The sequence below is a fragment of the Sinocyclocheilus anshuiensis genome, unplaced genomic scaffold (assembly GCF_001515605.1).
Source record: "Sinocyclocheilus anshuiensis isolate Anshui unplaced genomic scaffold, SAMN03320099.WGS_v1.1 scaffold1941, whole genome shotgun sequence".
Lineage (NCBI taxonomy): Eukaryota > Metazoa > Chordata > Actinopteri > Cypriniformes > Cyprinidae > Sinocyclocheilus > Sinocyclocheilus anshuiensis.
This window is the reverse complement of record NW_015536568.1, coordinates 444,521-462,175: the sequence shown is the minus strand read 5'-3', so window position 1 is coordinate 462,175 and position 17,655 is coordinate 444,521. Positions and strand designations below refer to the sequence as shown.

At 39.8% G+C, this 17,655-nt stretch overlaps 1 protein-coding gene across 1 annotated transcript in view; it reads right to left on the bottom strand.

Moving 5' to 3' along the window:
• The window catches only part of LOC107702308 (rho GTPase-activating protein 6-like), a gene marked incomplete at its 3' end in the record, with an annotated part of 39,834 nt that overhangs the window by 11,141 nt on the left and 11,038 nt on the right, over nucleotides 1-17,655 (bottom strand). Inside the window, exon 2 of the mRNA XM_016504574.1 lies at nucleotides 3,163-3,319. Coding sequence (XP_016360060.1) covers nucleotides 3,163-3,319 — 157 coding nt within the window. The remainder of the gene's footprint in view (nucleotides 1-3,162; nucleotides 3,320-17,655) is intronic.

Genomic DNA, 17,655 nt, shown 5'->3' with positions numbered 1-17,655 from the left:
TGTAAAAAAAAAAAAAAAAAGTTTGGGGTTGGTAAGGTTTTTTTTTTAAAGCCCCTTGTGCCCACCAAAGCAAGTCAAATAGTGATACTGTCAACTGTTATTACAATTTAAAACAACTGTTTTCTATTTGTAATATTTTTAAGATGTAAATTATTTCTGAGGGCAAATATACATTTTTCACTGAAATCAGTGTCATATAATCCATCAGAAATCATTCTAGCATGATGATTTAATGCAAACATTTATTATTATTATCATTGTTGAAAACTGCTGTGCTGCTTAATATTTTTTGTGGAAACCGTGATGCAGGATTCTTTGATGAACAGGAATTTCATATAATATGAAATATTTTAAATAGATTTTTGTAACATTTTAAATGTTTTCACTGTAACTTCTCAAATAAAAGTATTTATTTCTTTAAAAAAATAACTCAAACTTTTAAACAGTATTGTATAAAAATATAAATGTAATGCTTACAACACATAACACAAACACCTAAACAGATGCATGTAATGACAAGACTTCCTTTCCCAAAAATAAACTGTTCCGGTTAGATGGCTGATAATGAAGTGAAACCTCTTGAGCACCAAGCATGGGCACAGAGCTGGCAAAGCAAACACTATATAAAACCTATATTAGTGAAAGCTGTGAGTAAGACAAAATTAGAAGCAGAAGCATTTCCTACACAGATAAACAGCCACAATTATCCTTGATTGTTGATATAGAAAAAGAGTATTCTTTCCAAATTTGGAGCTGAAAATAAGTATAGCTAAAGTAAAACACCTTTTGTCTCTGTGTTTTCATAACTCTGATGTACTCTGTCTATACGGCCCTCAGGAGAACAGTAAAAAATGTGATGAATAGCTGATCCCATTACTAGGTTAAAAATTCCCCCACAGTGCTGCAGCATTTTAAACACAAACCAATAGACGTGTTTACACTCAAACCTCTTCCTGTCTGTAAATGCTGATAAATTGGTTCCATTTTGTTATGCCTTCAACTTACAGATATACTTTTACTCAATTGAATCAGAAGAGGTCTGAGTTATTGAGCTGAAGGGAAAAGGTTTAAAAGATGCTCCTTTGAGATGTCCAGAGAGATAGAGAAACCAAATGAATTGTAGCACATGCAGAGGGGCTTTAGGTGGGGTCATATTCCCATGACTGCAGGAAATGAGAGTTTGTTTCTATGGCAACTGCCCCCAACCCTCCCCACACGCCGCAAGACATCATGGGCTAAAGCCCCCATCAGCTCCCATCAGAGAGAGGATGATTAGGGGAATGAACAGAGAGCATGCTGAGATATTAGCCTGATTCAGGATAAATAATCTCTTCGGGCCAAAGCAGAGATTGAAAACAAAGTAAAGGAGCCACTTTTAGAAAGCAAGAGACTAAAACAAAACAAAACAAAAGCTCCAGGCTGCATACAGCCAAAGTTTACAAAGATTAGGAATCACAATATTACAGACAAAATGCAGAAAGTTTACAGTATACTTAACTTTCAGTTAACCACAAACAAACCAGAAAATAACCAAAGCCAAACAGAGAGGTCAGTCACTTACGACATGCTTTCTGAATTCGCTTAAGTGCATTTCACAAAGTTTAATTTAACTCTCCAAAGGACAGTCATCTTCCCCAAAAATAGCTGCCAAACACGTTGATGACAATTCCAAGAGGAGCGGCTGAGTAAACCACCAGGCTCAATATGACAGATTTCTCCTTTGGGAGGAAAATGTTCCGTAAATATTCCCATAAATTGTGGCGGCTGCTTCCCCATGGGTCAGCTAAAGTGCCGGCTGAGGTCTTCTCACAGATGACCGGTTGAAAACTCCACTATAGAGAACAGAGGATGACCTTCTCTGATCTGACCATGTGGAGCTGCTTGTACGTGCTGGGAATACCACTTCCCATAAAACAATGTGGTTTTCCATGGTGGGACATAAGGGGACTCTCACATGATAACAAAATCCCATCTCACATTATCAAATAATAAACAGGGATGGTTCTGTTAATTAATAGGCCTAATGTTCATTTAATATCGAATGTGAACTCTCCAACAAACTGATTTAGCTTCATGACTTAACGGCTACTCAACAGCACCAAATGCACACACCAAATATCAAAATGTATTATGAAATGTATAAGTCCAATGAGCTGCAAAGGCTCAACAATATTACGAATGACAAATTTATAATTGCATAAACGTCAGCAGAAGGCAAACAAACGCATGGAACAAATACTGGGCTAAGTTGTACTGTCTTATATTTCACACAGTTTTGTTCTTGAACTTCAGAAATAAGAATTTATCATTTTATTCATTGGATTCAGAGCTGTTTTTTCCCTTGCTGTCTATGGCGAAGTCACCTGAAACCTATTTTTGGGTCATGACCCCAACACTAGTGTGCAACAATTCAGATGTTCTGTTGGTACGGCACTGCTGTACTCCATCTTACAAATTTCACTTTCACCTCTCAGAAGTCTTATCTGCTAGATTTACTTTCGGAAATCCCTCAGAAATACCTCTGAATTGACTGCGATGTGATATTTGCATGGATTTCTTGGGAATTCGATAAGCATCTGTCTGAAATAATCATATCTAGACTGTGACAAGATATGATTATTATATGTGACCCTGGACCACAAAACCAGTCATAAGGGTCAATTTCTCGAAATTGAGATTAATACATAATCTGAATAAAAACTGAATAAATAAGCTTTCCATTGATGTATGATTTGTTAGGATAGGACAATATTTGGCCGAGATACAACTATTTGAAAATCTGGAATCTGAGGGTGCAAAAAAATCTAAATATTGAGAAAATCGCCTTTAAAGTTGTCCAAGGCAAGTTCTTAGCAATTATTAATCAGAAATTAAGTTTTGATATATTTACGGTAGGAAATTTACAAAATATCTTCATGGAACATCATCTTTACTTAATATCCTAATGATTTTTGGCATAAAAGAAAAATTTATAATTTTGACCCATACAATGTTTTTTTTGGCTATTGCTAAAAATATACCCCAGCAACTTAAGACTGGTTTTGTGGTCCAGGGTCACATATGTAAAACGATTTATCACTTGGTATTTAAATCTATGCACTACTTCTGTCATGCATGATTACTAGACATCACAAAACAAGCTATTTCAACAAGGAAGTGTACCTCTAGGGATGCTGATCTTAAAGTCTAGGTCTCTTCTTTCCAAGTGGTAAAGGGCCACCTCCTGCAGACGTGCTCTTTCCAGCTCTGAGAGGCTTTGGATGGAAACCGGCTGAAGCTTCACGCTCTGCCCCAGCATGGTGGCCCACATATGGTCGCCCTGAGAAAGAGAAAGACAGAAAAAGAAAGCAGAAGTGAAACAGTGAACGCATTACTTTCAGACTCAGCAGGCCTTTTTGCAGCGTTTGGTTGTGGACTAGCTCGAGCACACCTGGTTATGATTTTAAAGGGAAGCTGATTCATGTGTGTTTGATCAGAGTTGAAATTCTGCAGCAAGGAGCAGGATTTACCCTGCTGAAACTGATATACTGCAGTTAAAGTGCTTTGCACACCCCTTACAAACCGACCATCAGATATTGTGCAGCAAAAGCTGGGGTTAAAAGGTGTGAAATCACTCCCAACAGTCCTTAAGAGAGATTTTTAGACATTCATAGTTTTAGATATTTATCCCTAATAGGAACACGTCTGGATAAACATGCCCTAAAAGGCCTGTCTGGGTTACTAAAAACACAAAAGCCTAAAGGTCTAAGTACTTAAAACATGCTATATGAGAAAAACACTATTTGAGCTTCTCAGTTTAATTTGGATTCAAGGACGGCTACTTTTAGACTTGGCAGCAGCACTGTATTGGGTAAACATACAATAGCTAGTGGACATTTTTTGACCTAATGTAATTCCTCTGACAGCATACATCCTGTGAGTAGTCATATGTGTTGGCACATCTGATGTGATGACAGAACGAGAAGAGCCGAAAGCCAAAACAGTTACTGAAAGGAAATTTGCTGCCGATCAACCTCAATGCTTATTTGAATACTGTTAGAATAACAAATCAGAATATAATGTCTTGTCCTGTTTAACGTATAGTTCACCCAAAAATGAAAATTCTGTCATTAATTTCTCACTCTCATATCGTTTCAAACCCGTGAGACCTTCGTTCATCTTCTGAACACAAATTACGATATTGTTGAAGAAATCCGAGAGCTTTCTGACCCTGCACGTTCAAGAGAGAATACTTTTGTGCGCAAAGGAAACAAAAACAACAACTTTATTCAACAATTTCTTCTCTTCCGTGTCAGAATTTGACGTGCATTCACAACAATACCACAAAGCATGTGTGTGCGTTCCTCTCTTTGCAAACAAGCTGCAGTTTCTGGGTCTTGAACGTGATGGTTGCGTTGCTGTTTATGGATGGTCAGAAAGCTCTCGGATTTCATCAAAAATATCTTAATTCATTTTCCAAAGATGAAGGAAAGTCTTACGGGTTTGAAACGATATGAGGGTGCATAATTAATGACAGAATTTTCATTTTTGGGTGAATTATTACTTTAAATAGAGTCGTTAGAATCAAAACCTTGAAACTATGTCTCCAAAAACAATAAGGAAGTGAGCGAACTTACATGAGGGCATTTAGCCTGATTCTGTGGTTATAAAGCCCCAGCCTTTCACTGTTTAAACAAATGTGTGAGTTGTCATCTTACTAGGGTTTAATTGAAAGCAGGAGTGTGTCTGTAATCTGTTTCCTTGTGTCCACGTGGGAGGTCACTTTCCACTCAAGTTGTGGTCACGCAAGTTGCCAACCAGTGCCAAATAAAGGATAGAGGTCACAGGTTGTGCTCTGTTTATTTGGCTGAAAGTGGAGATTAGTGAAAACAACATGAGATCCATCAAACACCTTGTTGATACCAGTATTTCAAATGTATGTAGAAACTGGTATTACTGAGATCATCTCTTTATGCTATGCATTCTGAACTATCATTGTAAACTTTTTTTATTATGGAACTGTAAACATCCCTTATCTTTTGCAGGATCATTGAGATATAAGATTTAAGTGATGTGCTTACAAGAAAAACGAATCATAAAAACTACTGTGGCTAAGCAACATGTTCATTGGTATCATGCGATTTCTGGGTGGGAGGATGAGAGAGGCCTCAGGGCAATGCGAGCCACAAAGTCCTTTTCCTATTCCCCTCCTCCCTAACTATGTTTCATATGCCCTTCTCTTTCTCACATACACTGTCCCTTCTTTTAAAACAAAAAAGTGAAGGTCAAGAACGAAGGGAAGAGCAAAACACAAACACATGTAGCATTACGCCATACTTCAAAGCCCACTGAAACCCAAACCACCATCATTCATCAGGAGTATTGTGCTCATTTACAGGACACAAAGGCTTTTGTGAGAAACACTTGCCTTCATAAAACTAAATGGACATGACATAAACACAACACACATCCTATATGACGTATCAGGACTCTTGGGTAATTTCTCAAATTATGAAGAAAAGGCCGTTTTAATGTATTTGTGGTATGATTCATGCTAAATTAAGTATATGCTGGTAAAGTCCATGATCATTAATTTAATCATAAGCTAATTTTAGAGTAAAAATGCTGGGTTGCTTCAACCCAACTTTTGGTCAAATTAAATTTTTAACCAAGTAGTTGGGTTCCTCCATATTTGACCCAAACCTAACTATTTACAAAAGCCATCTAAAATGTTCAGCAGAGGGTTTGTAAAATATATCCAGTACAAAAACTCTAACCCCCAATAATCGAACCCTACTAACCCAAGCACATCCGGAGACCCTATAGAGGGAGGAGACAAGATTTTTTTGAGAATGAGACAAGACTGTATGTGGGAAGCTCCATCAGTTCATGAAAAGATAAACACCTAACTAATATATATACACATATTTACACAAGACCAGTTCACAAGTTGGAGAATGCAATAATCATGATTGTATGGAAGCCTATTTCCATAACAGAATAAAAAAGGTAATCGTGATCTCATAATTGTGTCTTTTTTATGTTTGGCAATTCTGAGAAAAATCATAGCCATTTGGATCATCATTGGTTATTACTGATTGTATATTATGCTGAAACAATGTTCCTCTAATATCAAATAGAAATGTATTTGACAGGGAACATGAAAATGACAGGCTGCTACGACATGTCCATGTGTAAATCAGGTTCTTGCATTCATGTCTGAGACAACTAATCCAAGTGCAGACATACCTGAGTGCATGACAAGACCCAGACAAAAACATCAGAGGCTCATAAATATTGTTGCAAGACTGCTCGAGTACTAGAACAATAAAGTAAACAGTTTTGTGAAACTGCTTCACTCTGAAGAGATTTCCTTAGCCATCCAGAGCAAACAATAGCTTATTCCTTAAAAAGTCTTTCTCAGTCCATGCTCTTATTTCCTTTCAGAATTCTTGTCCGATTTCCACTTGATATACTTCTTGAGCCCTGACCATATTTGTCTCCTGATCCTTAAAACCTGGCTCATGGTCCCTCATGAGAATTTCGATATAAATACTTGTATTTAGAAACATGCTGACAGTTCCCAGATGCCCCTTTTAAATAATTTCCAAGTGCTTGTATAAGAGTTCAGCCAGTAACAATCCTGGTGTTTCTATTGAAGGAACACAATCAGATAATTCTTGTGATGGTGACGAGTATGATATGCAGATCAACGATAAACTTCTATTGTGTATTCAGTCTCAACTACATCTGTTGAGCTTTTACATCAATGGCTTGTTTTGGTGTGCATGGATGCATGTGAATGTGCATAAATGTGAGCACATAATAATGTGTGAGAAGATAAACAGCTAAGCGTCCATACAATGGAAAGTTACAGAGAACCTCTCTGTTCTTGAGCAACACACCAAACCCAAGACTGATCTCTCTGCACATTTAGAAAACTGAAAGAAAAATAAATGAGAGAAAATAAAATAGCAGCAGTCAGCCCTTCTGAATTATCCATTTAAGCTATTCTGTGTCAAATAACAAAAACAACAGGTAAACTCAATATCTGCTCTCACACTGAGTCCCTTTTGGATGATCTCTAAGCTACAAAACAATTAGACAACCTCAGACAGTCTTAGCATCAAAGGAAGCCAAAAGGTTTCGAACAAGGGCTCTTTTCACTCCTCGGACCGATTTAGGTCTGGCAGCATCCCTCCATTGCATCCTGTTAAGTATGTATCTTTTTCTAAAGGAAGTTCCCTCAGAGCAAGAATCTAAATTCATCATTCTGTGTGTAATGTTGTCTGGTGGCCTCATCAGTTGTTATATTAATGTACCTGATGGGATAAGGTCAACAAAAGGAAACTGAATCCTAAGGAATGTGAGGTCTGCTTTATGTTTTAAGGCCATTGAAACTGACATGAAAAAATGTCACCACTTCAGAGGAGGTAAAGTCTCATAAACAGGCACAATGCTCTTGTTTTAGTTGGAGAAAGAGACTGCTGTATCTCTGCTATGGTTTGTCTCCTATGCAAGGATGTCAACGAATCATCCAAAAATGGTGTAAAAACAAGGCGAGTAACTAAGAGTCTAGTGACAAAGTAGGCAGCCTGAGATCATTAAAAAAAAATTTTTTTAAAAGATCTCAGACATTTTTGAAAATGATTTTTTTTAAAATTATGATTTAATCACAAGCGATATACCCGTAAAAATAGTAAAATACTTTCCTCGAATACCTTTGCACTTTAAATACAAGTGTACAAGTTTTTAAACATTTTTTGAAGTAATACAATTATTTTAACAAATAATATTACATTTACATTGTTAAATGTTCTTAGAGTTACTACATTCGACCTGAAAAAAACAAACTTTTTAATTAAAGTTAAAAAATCTGATATAAAAAAAATCTAAACAAAACCTAATGGCCCTGAAATAGTCCACACACTGACTGTCAAAAAAAATAAAATAAATGATAGTTAAATAATATATAATAATAATAATAATAATAATAATATATAATATAATTTATAATATATATATATTTTTTTATTTCAATATATTAAATCAGCCATTACACCACCTACAGTAAGCAGTTTTTAATATTATTATTATTATATTTTAAGCACCACTAAAATATCAAAAATTGCTCTTAATTCAGAAACTGAAAACATATTTATGAGAGAAAAGTTGTATTCGAGTCAATTTTGTATGAATTACATTTTTAATAACTTCATATATCTATACAAAGAAAAAAAAAGAATGTCATGTCACTAACCCTTACGTAGATATACACTATAAATCCATATTCTTCTGCTGAACTCTTGAAGAAACAAGTTCACATACACAACAGAAGGACTGTATATGTTTACCTAAAACAGTATGCAGTAGCTGGTGGTTAAACATGAGAAATCCAGATTTAGCCACACTCACATAACAAACACAAAACACACATGTGGCAAACAGTGGCATCATAAACACTATTGAGTATGCTATTCCCCAAGCATATCATTGCATTTACATATTCACTGAATGTATTCTTCACGTTCATTAAAGTCTCATACTGCAGCCACATTCTCGGAAAAACTACCTCACATACAGACTCTCACACACACTTTTCACTCTACCTGCAGACTGGGAGACGGGCAGTGTGTCTGACAGAAACACACACTCTGTGAATAAGAGCAATCTCCTCAGACTCTTCAGACAGATACAGCCAATCCGACCCGAGCATGAGACAGACAGACAGAAGCAGAGATGGATAAAGAGCGAGAGAGAGGTCTGTCCTCTCCATCTGCCATGTACTCATGTAAATCAGAGTGCAGCCCCGGGGTTGCCAAGAGCAAACTTCACATAAACACTCACTCAGTGACGTAGAGCAGAGGGGGAGGAGTCTGAAACCGATACAGCAGAGCTTTGAACGAGTTCCCCTGTCAGACTGTCACTCGTCATCAGCATAACAAACACTGGAGATGTGGCTGTCCTCCCTTCCCACCTCCCACTGCAGGGAGGTGGGAACACTTCTCCGTGTATTCATAAGTTCATTCCTGTTGAAATCCTGTCCTCTTCACAGAAATGAAAACAATAGTCAGGACAAAGGAAAAATTGAAGAGCATGATAATGAGGAAACAGAGAGACAGAGACAGCAGGAAAGGAAAAGAAGAAAATAATTATAGTTGTAAGAGGGCTTCAGGGAGAAGGTGGAGTGATAAATCTCAAACACACACACGATACTTTCACAAACTAGCTGCCTCGTGATGAGCACATACAAATAAAGCTTGACCTTTCAACTCTGTGCTGACCTCACAGATCTCAATTTGATCTGTTACACAGATTCCACTTTTTCATGATAACATTTCAGCCGAAGGCAAGATACTGTAAGAGTCTTTGTGTTCTAAACTGGGTATACTGTGGGAAAAGTTTCTGGGTAAACTTTAAATCTGGGTAAACATTACCATTCAAACGTTTGGGGTAGGTAAGATTCATTGATTGAGTTTTTATTTATTTTTGAAGAAACAGTTTTCAGTTTTTATGTTTAAAGACTTTAATGCTCTCCAAGGCAGCATTTATTACAAATATAGCAAACACAGTAATGTTGTGAAATATTATTACAATTTAGAATAACTATTTTCTATTTTATAATATTTTAAAAATGTCATTTATTCCTGTGATGGCAAAGCTGAATTACTCCATTACTCCAGTCTTGAGTGTCACATGATCCTTCAGAAATCATTCATAAATGCTGATTTGCTGCTCAAGAAATATTTCAATGTTAAAAATAATAAATTGTGCTGCTTAAAATGTTTGTGGAAGCAAAGAATGTTTAAAAGAACAGTATTTAGGCTATTCAACATAGAAATCTTTTGTAACATTTGAAATGTCTTTACTGTCACTTTTTTATGCATTCTTTGATCCATCCTTTCTGAAAAAATATTTTAATTAGGGCTGTCAGACAATTAAAATTTTTAATCTTATAAATTACATGATGTGTCGATTCATTAATCTAATTAAGCACATATTAAATTTTTTTTTTAATGAGATTATACTCTAAAGATGACGTACAGGTCTGGGGCGGGGCCAGTGCCTTAACTGTGTTAAAATATTTTAATCGCGTTATTTTTTCATAACTAATTCATTAAGTTAACATGTTAAACTGACAGCCCTAATTTTAATTTAATTTTAAAAATGTGTTTGTTTCTATTAAAACTAGTGCTGTCAACCGATTAATCGCGATTAATCGCATCCAAAATAAAAGTTTTTGTTTACTTATATGTTTGTTATATGTATGTGTACTGTGTTTATTTATTATGTATATATAAATGCACAGTGCACACACATACAGTATATACAGTGGGTACAGAAAGTATTCAGACCCCCTTTATAAACATAGCATATTTTTCTTAAATATATACATGCATGTGTGTGTATTTATATATACATAATAAATATACAAAGTACACATACATATATTATGTAAACAAAAACTTTTATTTTAGATGCGATTAATCGTGATTAATCATTTGACAGCACTAATTAAAACACAAAATGATTCTCAAATCATGCTGGATATCAGGTCTTGCATAAACCTGTGGCACTCATGTCAGTTTAAGTGCCAGGAGTGTCATGCACCAGTTTGTTTTGAAGGGGCACCTGTGGCAGTTCTGACTCACTTGCTCTAGGCGAGGCATGACTTAACCCTAACACTATGTCAAAACTTAATAGTTCTTAGCATGAATGTGGGAACAAAACAGTTAGCTTAGTAGTGTAGTTTTGTGCAGCTTGGAAAGAGACCTGGGTTAAAATCCTAAACTAATAATATAACTTTATAATAAACCATGCCGTTTGAATGAGCAAGGTGCTTCGTTATGCGTAACTTAATTTGTAATCATTTGAATAACATCATTATTTCCACCAGTGGCGCCTGTGTTGTGTGTGGGCGAGTGTATATTTGTGATGTTTGTTTGGTCAGTGGCTGAAGGCTCAGCAAATTATCCTATTAGGGTACTTCTGTGTGGCTAGCTGACAGACTGACAGATTGAGCACATTAGCGAGGAGCTCCTGGATAGCGGCACTGTTAGTAGCATCCGGACTAGTCTTCATTCAAGCCTGGACACACATTCACCTTCAGGAAGTACCCGACAAGCACAAGGTAACAACTACAGTATTAGAAACAAACATGGACCTAGAACAAGTGGCCCAAGGCCTGGTTAGCATGAAGCAGTTAGCCCCTGCTGGTAGACGTCGTGATTACACTCAATAAATAAAGGTTCCAAAAGGGCGATACAGCGATGCCATAGAAGAACCATTTAAATACCTTTTTACACTATAAAGTACATTTTGTGCAAGGGAAAGTTTCCTTGGATCTTAACGGCTCCAGATTGCAATAAAGAACCATTATATTTGAGTGTATACCATCTCTCTGGATTGATGTTCATTCAAAAGTTGCTGTGTATACTGATGGACATTTTTACTAGCAAAATATAAATCACCAAAAGTTCATTAGTACTGTAGATGTTGACAGTGACAGATATGGATGATATTTTTCTGTGTCTTCTGCTATGCTAGCTAAGCAAGTGCCATGCCAACAGATAGCTTTTCTCCAGGTATCTAGATCTCTTTGACCTAAAATAGCTGCAGTGCCACCAATAGTAGACATATTTTTTCAGGCTGATAAATGTGCGGTTCTGAATAATGCGTTTGGAATGTGGTGTGACGGCTGTGTGCGGTATGTCTTGGATTTGCCATTAATTTACCATCTGCAGGCTGAGCTCTCTGGAGATTCTTCCATCTCCATCAGGGATGAAAATACAGTCCAGATGTCTTCATCACTTATACCATCCATCCACAATCATACTGTTTTCACAACATCAGGACTGCCAAAAGAGCCTTCATCACTTAAGAAGGCTGCTGAACATAAACCTTTTTGGCTGATTTTAGGGAGGACTGTGTAAGATTCAGAAACTATTCATCCTCAATGACGTCCTTCAATAAGAAAACAGCAGCATTTCATTTTGATTTGTGTTTATATATGAGATCTAATAAATCACTGGCAGGAACACACCATGAAAATCTTTGGACTCTCATTCTCCCTAAAAAAAAAAGTGATGACTGTCCCAGTGGTTTTCCATACACATGAGAATGTTCGTATCCGGCCATTAAAAGAGAAATGCCCCTCAGTTTCATCTGTTTGACCTCTGACCCTGACATCAAGGATGCTCTCTTCCTGTTTTGGCCGTAACATAGTGCTGTTAGGTGTACATGATCATATGACCCTGATACAGGATGGACAGGAACAGGAACAGACTGTCCCAAAAGAGAAGACAGGAGTAAAATCCAGTGTGTGCAGGTTTGGTGCAGATGCTCAGATGATGCAGGAAGAGTGATACATACTAAATTTATACTTTCCCATGATGTCTACAAAAAAAATCTGATTTATTTGAATTTACACACTCATCAGTTAATATTGGTAAATCAATGCATCATAAAGCTATCGGTTATAATGCACGTGTTTAGTGTAATTAGTGGAAGCAGAGTATAATTTAAAGTTATAGACTGCACTGCCCACTACAGGTCAACATTGGCAAGTTCTACAACACATAAACCATCAAAAATAAATCTCATCCAGAGTATCCGATGTTTCTCTGGCATTAAAATAAACTATATACATATATAGATGTAGGGCAGTGTATTGTGTTGTCCACAAGATGTCGCTATGACAGTGTTGTGTTAGGGCAGATTCAAGTATTTTTAGCGCTGTTTGAGCCTTTTGATGTACCGTAGTGTTGATAGGCGTGTAGTGCGCCATCTTTTCTTCAGTTCATGTTATCAATACTATAGGTAAGTCACGTTAACAGTAGTGGAAATTTCAATTTAAAATATCTTTGTTGTTATCACTCTAAAGTTCTGTCTATTGAGATATTTTGTGTTCTAAACTGCTAAAGACCTAAATGCAGAGTAATATGGAGAGTTAAAATGTTTGTGGTTCTTTCTTTGGAGCGTGATTAATACGGGGTGGCTGATGCAAAGCTATGTATGATAATATGAGCAGCGAGAGATTGTTATTAAATTGAATGTGCATTGAAATGTACTTTACTAGTTTAAAACTTAAATGAGTTCATGTTATCAACACTATAGATGCCGTGCTGGGGAATAAACGGTCAAGCCACGATCCCGAACCCCTCTGTGTCCGTGTCTCCTCTACCACCACCCACGAACACACAACACAGCGCAGAGTAGCAGTGGCGGTGCTAGAGGCCAGTTAGCACGCAGAGAGAGAGAGGGCTACATCTTTGGTGCCGTGACCCGGATCGTGGCACCACTAGACCAAAGAGGAAGAGAATTCTACAGCCAGTGGTTTGAATGCTGAACTATATGTAAACGGACAAACTGAAAATCTTAACCGAACTGGTGATTTTGGGGATACATTGCCATCACGCTATATCCTTTACAGCCTGCTGGGAATCTGAACTGTTTTGCTGTTTCAATTTGAGTGATTTGCTGTTATGTAAAACATATTTGATGGTTTATTGAAAAAAAAGAAAAAATCCTTATTTATTGCCTATTGAGATTTATGTAATTTTTCTGAGATTACTGTGCATCTACTTGATATTCAGTGAGACGCTACATCAACATTTAGGTGTAAACTGACAAGCCAATTTTTTATGAGTTTATAAGTTTTTGGGATAAACTGGTTGTATATTTCCCTGTGCTAATCTCACTGAAATATAAAGCTTACTTTAGAACCTTTTAATTTCTACGAGATTGGAACATTTTACATCGATTCAACACCTACTTACAATCCAATTACACTGGCATTTAACCTGCTTGCACATAGTACATACACATTTACATTCTACAATGTCGCAGACTTATGCAAACTCAACTCAAAACATGCAGTGCTCCTTTTCTAGCGCATCCAGTCTCCTACAGCCAGCAGAGCATGTCACAAATGACCCACCATTGCCCTTAGAACGACATACTCCACCACACCCTATGAACTCGCTCTATGCTGACCAGTATGTGACGCCAGCCCATGCATCAAGGCTGCCAGGCACTGGGGCCTCAGGGCAGGTACCGCCACTCTGCTTTGACAACAGCCCAGATGCAAGACCAGGTGGCCAGGTAGATAGGTCGTTTGAGGCCTCTGTTCGCAAATGCAGTGGCCATGGGCCCTCAGGAGCCACACCTTGGCAAAGCTCTACACATCATATTTTCATTGAGATGCCAGCTGTGCAGCAGTCGCTCAAACCCCATCCAGTTGTATCACCATATCCAGCCCAGCCGACTAGGCCCGGCCCCCAGGCTTACTCTAGTTATTCGTATCCCCCTTCTGTGCCTGCACCGAGTCTTCAGAGCCCACCAGCAGTGAATATTACAGTTAAGCACGTAGCTGCAGGGCAGGCCCTTCAAGTGTATTCCCCCGAAGCCACATTTCACACCACTCAAGGTCCAAGCTATGGTGGAGCCAACCCATTGCCCCCGTCTGCTAATGCATGGGTTCCCAGCATAACCCTACACAGCCCTCTTGATCTGTTTCCTCAACAAACCCAGATTCACCCTTCCCACCTCAACATGCATGTTGATGCTGTCTCTCAAGCTGCCCCACCACCTACATCTGCCAGCCAATCGGCCCACCCACATGTGACACAGTTCAGGCCTCCTGCTCGAGCAGTCACCAACCAGTGCCTTCCCATGGCAGCCCATGGTGGTTTCCTGCAAACTCATCAGGTGAAAAATGTTCAAGTCTTCACAGGAAATCCAGACTGTAGGATACTGGTGGAAGACTGGATTCACGACTTGCAGTACCTCTTGGAGGCAATTGAGCTCCCAATGCACATTCGCTTCTCCACGGTTGTACGACACCTGGGTGGTGAAGCCCGAAATCTCATCCTTAACCTACCTCCCCATGATCAGACCCCTGAGAAGGCATTCGAGGAGCTGAGGGCCGAATACAGCAACACACGAGGCTCCCTAGATCCTCTGGCTGACTACTATGAGTGGAGCCAGAATTCAGGGGAGTCTGCCTGTTCTTATGCTATAGCACTGGAGGCAAAGTTGCGGACAGTAGAGGAGAAGCAAAGAGGAGGTAAGCCCTTCCTGCATCGAGATAGCAAATTAACCCGGCTGTTCATGAGGGGTCTTACCGACGAGGACGTGTACACAAGAATCGCACCAATGGCACCCAGGCTCTTGAGCTTCAGAGAGCTGCAGGCAGAGCTCCGAAATCTATCTAGAGAAACTAAGAAGTTCCAGACACAGAGTAAAGCAAAGAAAACATATGCTCAGGTGCATGTAACATGAGGAGGGGGTGGAAACACCAAAATGGATAGGCCAAAGCACACATCTGAAATATCAGAGTTGACAGAAATGGTTAAGAAGTTAGCTCTCATTCAGGAAGAACAAATGGCTAAGCTGTCCCAACTAGAGTTGAGAATGACCTCTCCACCCCTTGCCTCCCCATTAACTGTTCAGCCAGCGAAGGGAAAAGCAAGCCAGAGTCCACGCTTTGTCTGTTACCGGTGTGGAGAGCCAGGGCACACAGCCAGAGTGTGCCGAGCAGTGCTTCCGGATCCGAGCCTAGCTGAAGCCCAGCAGCCTAAGATACCTGCTGATGGACACATGCACTCTGCTCAACATTTAAACGCTTAGTGCCCACGGCAGCTGGGGCATCCATGGGTACACAGCAAGGGTCCCACCCACCTGTCAAGAGGATTTGCACTGAAGGAGGGGAAACACCCCTAGTGGGTCCTAGGAACGAAGGGGAAGTGGAAGTCAACAACAAGGCATGCAAGGCTCTCATTGACTCCGGCTCGCAGATCACCAGTATTACACACAACTACTGGCAGAGCCACCCAGCTCTACAGAAGCAGAAGCTACAGGCTTCTAAAATACCAATAGAGGGTGCAGCAGGTCAGACCGTGCCCTACCATGGTGTCCTGCACATTGACCTGAAAGTGCTGGGGAAAGAGTTCAAGGCTGTACCTACCTTCGATTGTTCCTGATTCCGACTATCGCTCTTCAGTCCCTCTGTTGGTGGGAACCAATGTCATTCGAGCCTCCCGAACCCACCTTCAAGCAGCTTATGGCCCGCAGTTTCTGCTCCAGGTCAAAGAGAAGCATCCAGAGTGGTACACAGCTTTACCAAAGGTGGAGAGCGCCAATCAAAGTGAAATGCATGACGTTGTGGGTCCTGCTGTTTACACTGGTCATACAATACACATCTCTGGTGGGAAAGAGATGGATTTAAGGTGTAGGATTAAAACTGGCCCTCAAAGGAAGACCTATACAGCCCTGATAGAAGGCCATCCCTCCTTGCAGCTTCCTCAGGATGTCTTAGTGGCCAAAGTGCTTGCGAATGTGAAAAGAGGTTGTGCTCCAGTTAGAGTGATGAATCTTTCCCAGCGAGTCATTACGATCAAACGACATACAAGTCTGGCCAGTGCAGTCCTGGTGGACAAGGTGGCTATGACCACACAGGAGCTTCGTGCGGGGCAGAAGGAAGACCGAGTCATCGGTCCCATCCTCCACTTTAAGAGCAGGAACCACAAACCAAGCCACAGTGAGAGGATGAAGGTGGGTGCCACTAGGGGTCTCCTTTTAAAAGAGTGGAGAAGGTTAGTGGTAAAAAAGGTATCCTGTATCGCAGTGTCAGAGACTGTCATAAAGGTGTGGTGGAGCAACTAATATTGCCAGAAAAGCTGCGTGAAACAATCAAAACAGCCCTTCACAATAACTCAGGGCATCTGGGATTTGAGAGGACACTACAGATGATAAGGAGAAAATTTTACTGGCCAAGAATGTTCCAGGAGATCAAGGCTTGGTGCGAACAGTGGGAGAGGTGCTGCCTTAGAAAACTTCCCACAGCCAACGTCAGGGTCAGCTCCCTCAGGACGTCTTAGTGGCCAAGGTGCTTGCGAATGTGAAAAGAGGTTGTGCTCCAGTTAGAGTGATGAATCTTTCCCAGCGAGTCATTACAATCAAACGACACACAAGTCTGGCCAGTGCAGTCCTGGTGGACAAGTTGGTAGAGTTCCCTGATAAAAAGCATGGTGAAGCTGGGAGCAGAGGGGCATGTCTCAGTCTGGACCAAGTAGTGACTAGCTGCGGGGTTGATCTAAGTGAAGCAGCAGTGGAAAGTGAGGACCAACGTGCTCTACTTAAGGATCTGCTGGACAAGAATGCGGATGTTTTCTCCCAACATCCCATGAACTATGGTCACACCACAACAATACAACATGAGATTCCCCTGGTTGACCCGAGGCCCTTCCGAATGCCATACCGCAAAATACCCCCCTCCCAGTGGCAAGATGTGAGGTGTTTATTGATGGAGATGGAGACAGCAGGAGTCATTCGCCTCAGTAAAAGTCCGTACGCATCCCCTGTGGTGGTTGTGACCAAGAAGGATGGGACACTCCGATTGTGTATCGACTACAGAAAGCTCAACTCCTGCAGCACCCGAGATGCATTCCCTCTGCCAAGGATAGAGGAGGCTCTAGAGGCTTTAGGACAGGCAAAGTACTTCTCCACCCTTGACCTTACATCTGGATACTGGCAGGTAGAGGTTGTGGAACAAGACAAGCACAAGACAGCATTCAGCACTCCCATGGGGCTGTTTGAGGCCAGTAGAATGCCTTTTGGGCTGCAAAACGCACCCTTCACCTTTCAAAGGCTGATGACCTCCTGTTTCAGGGACTT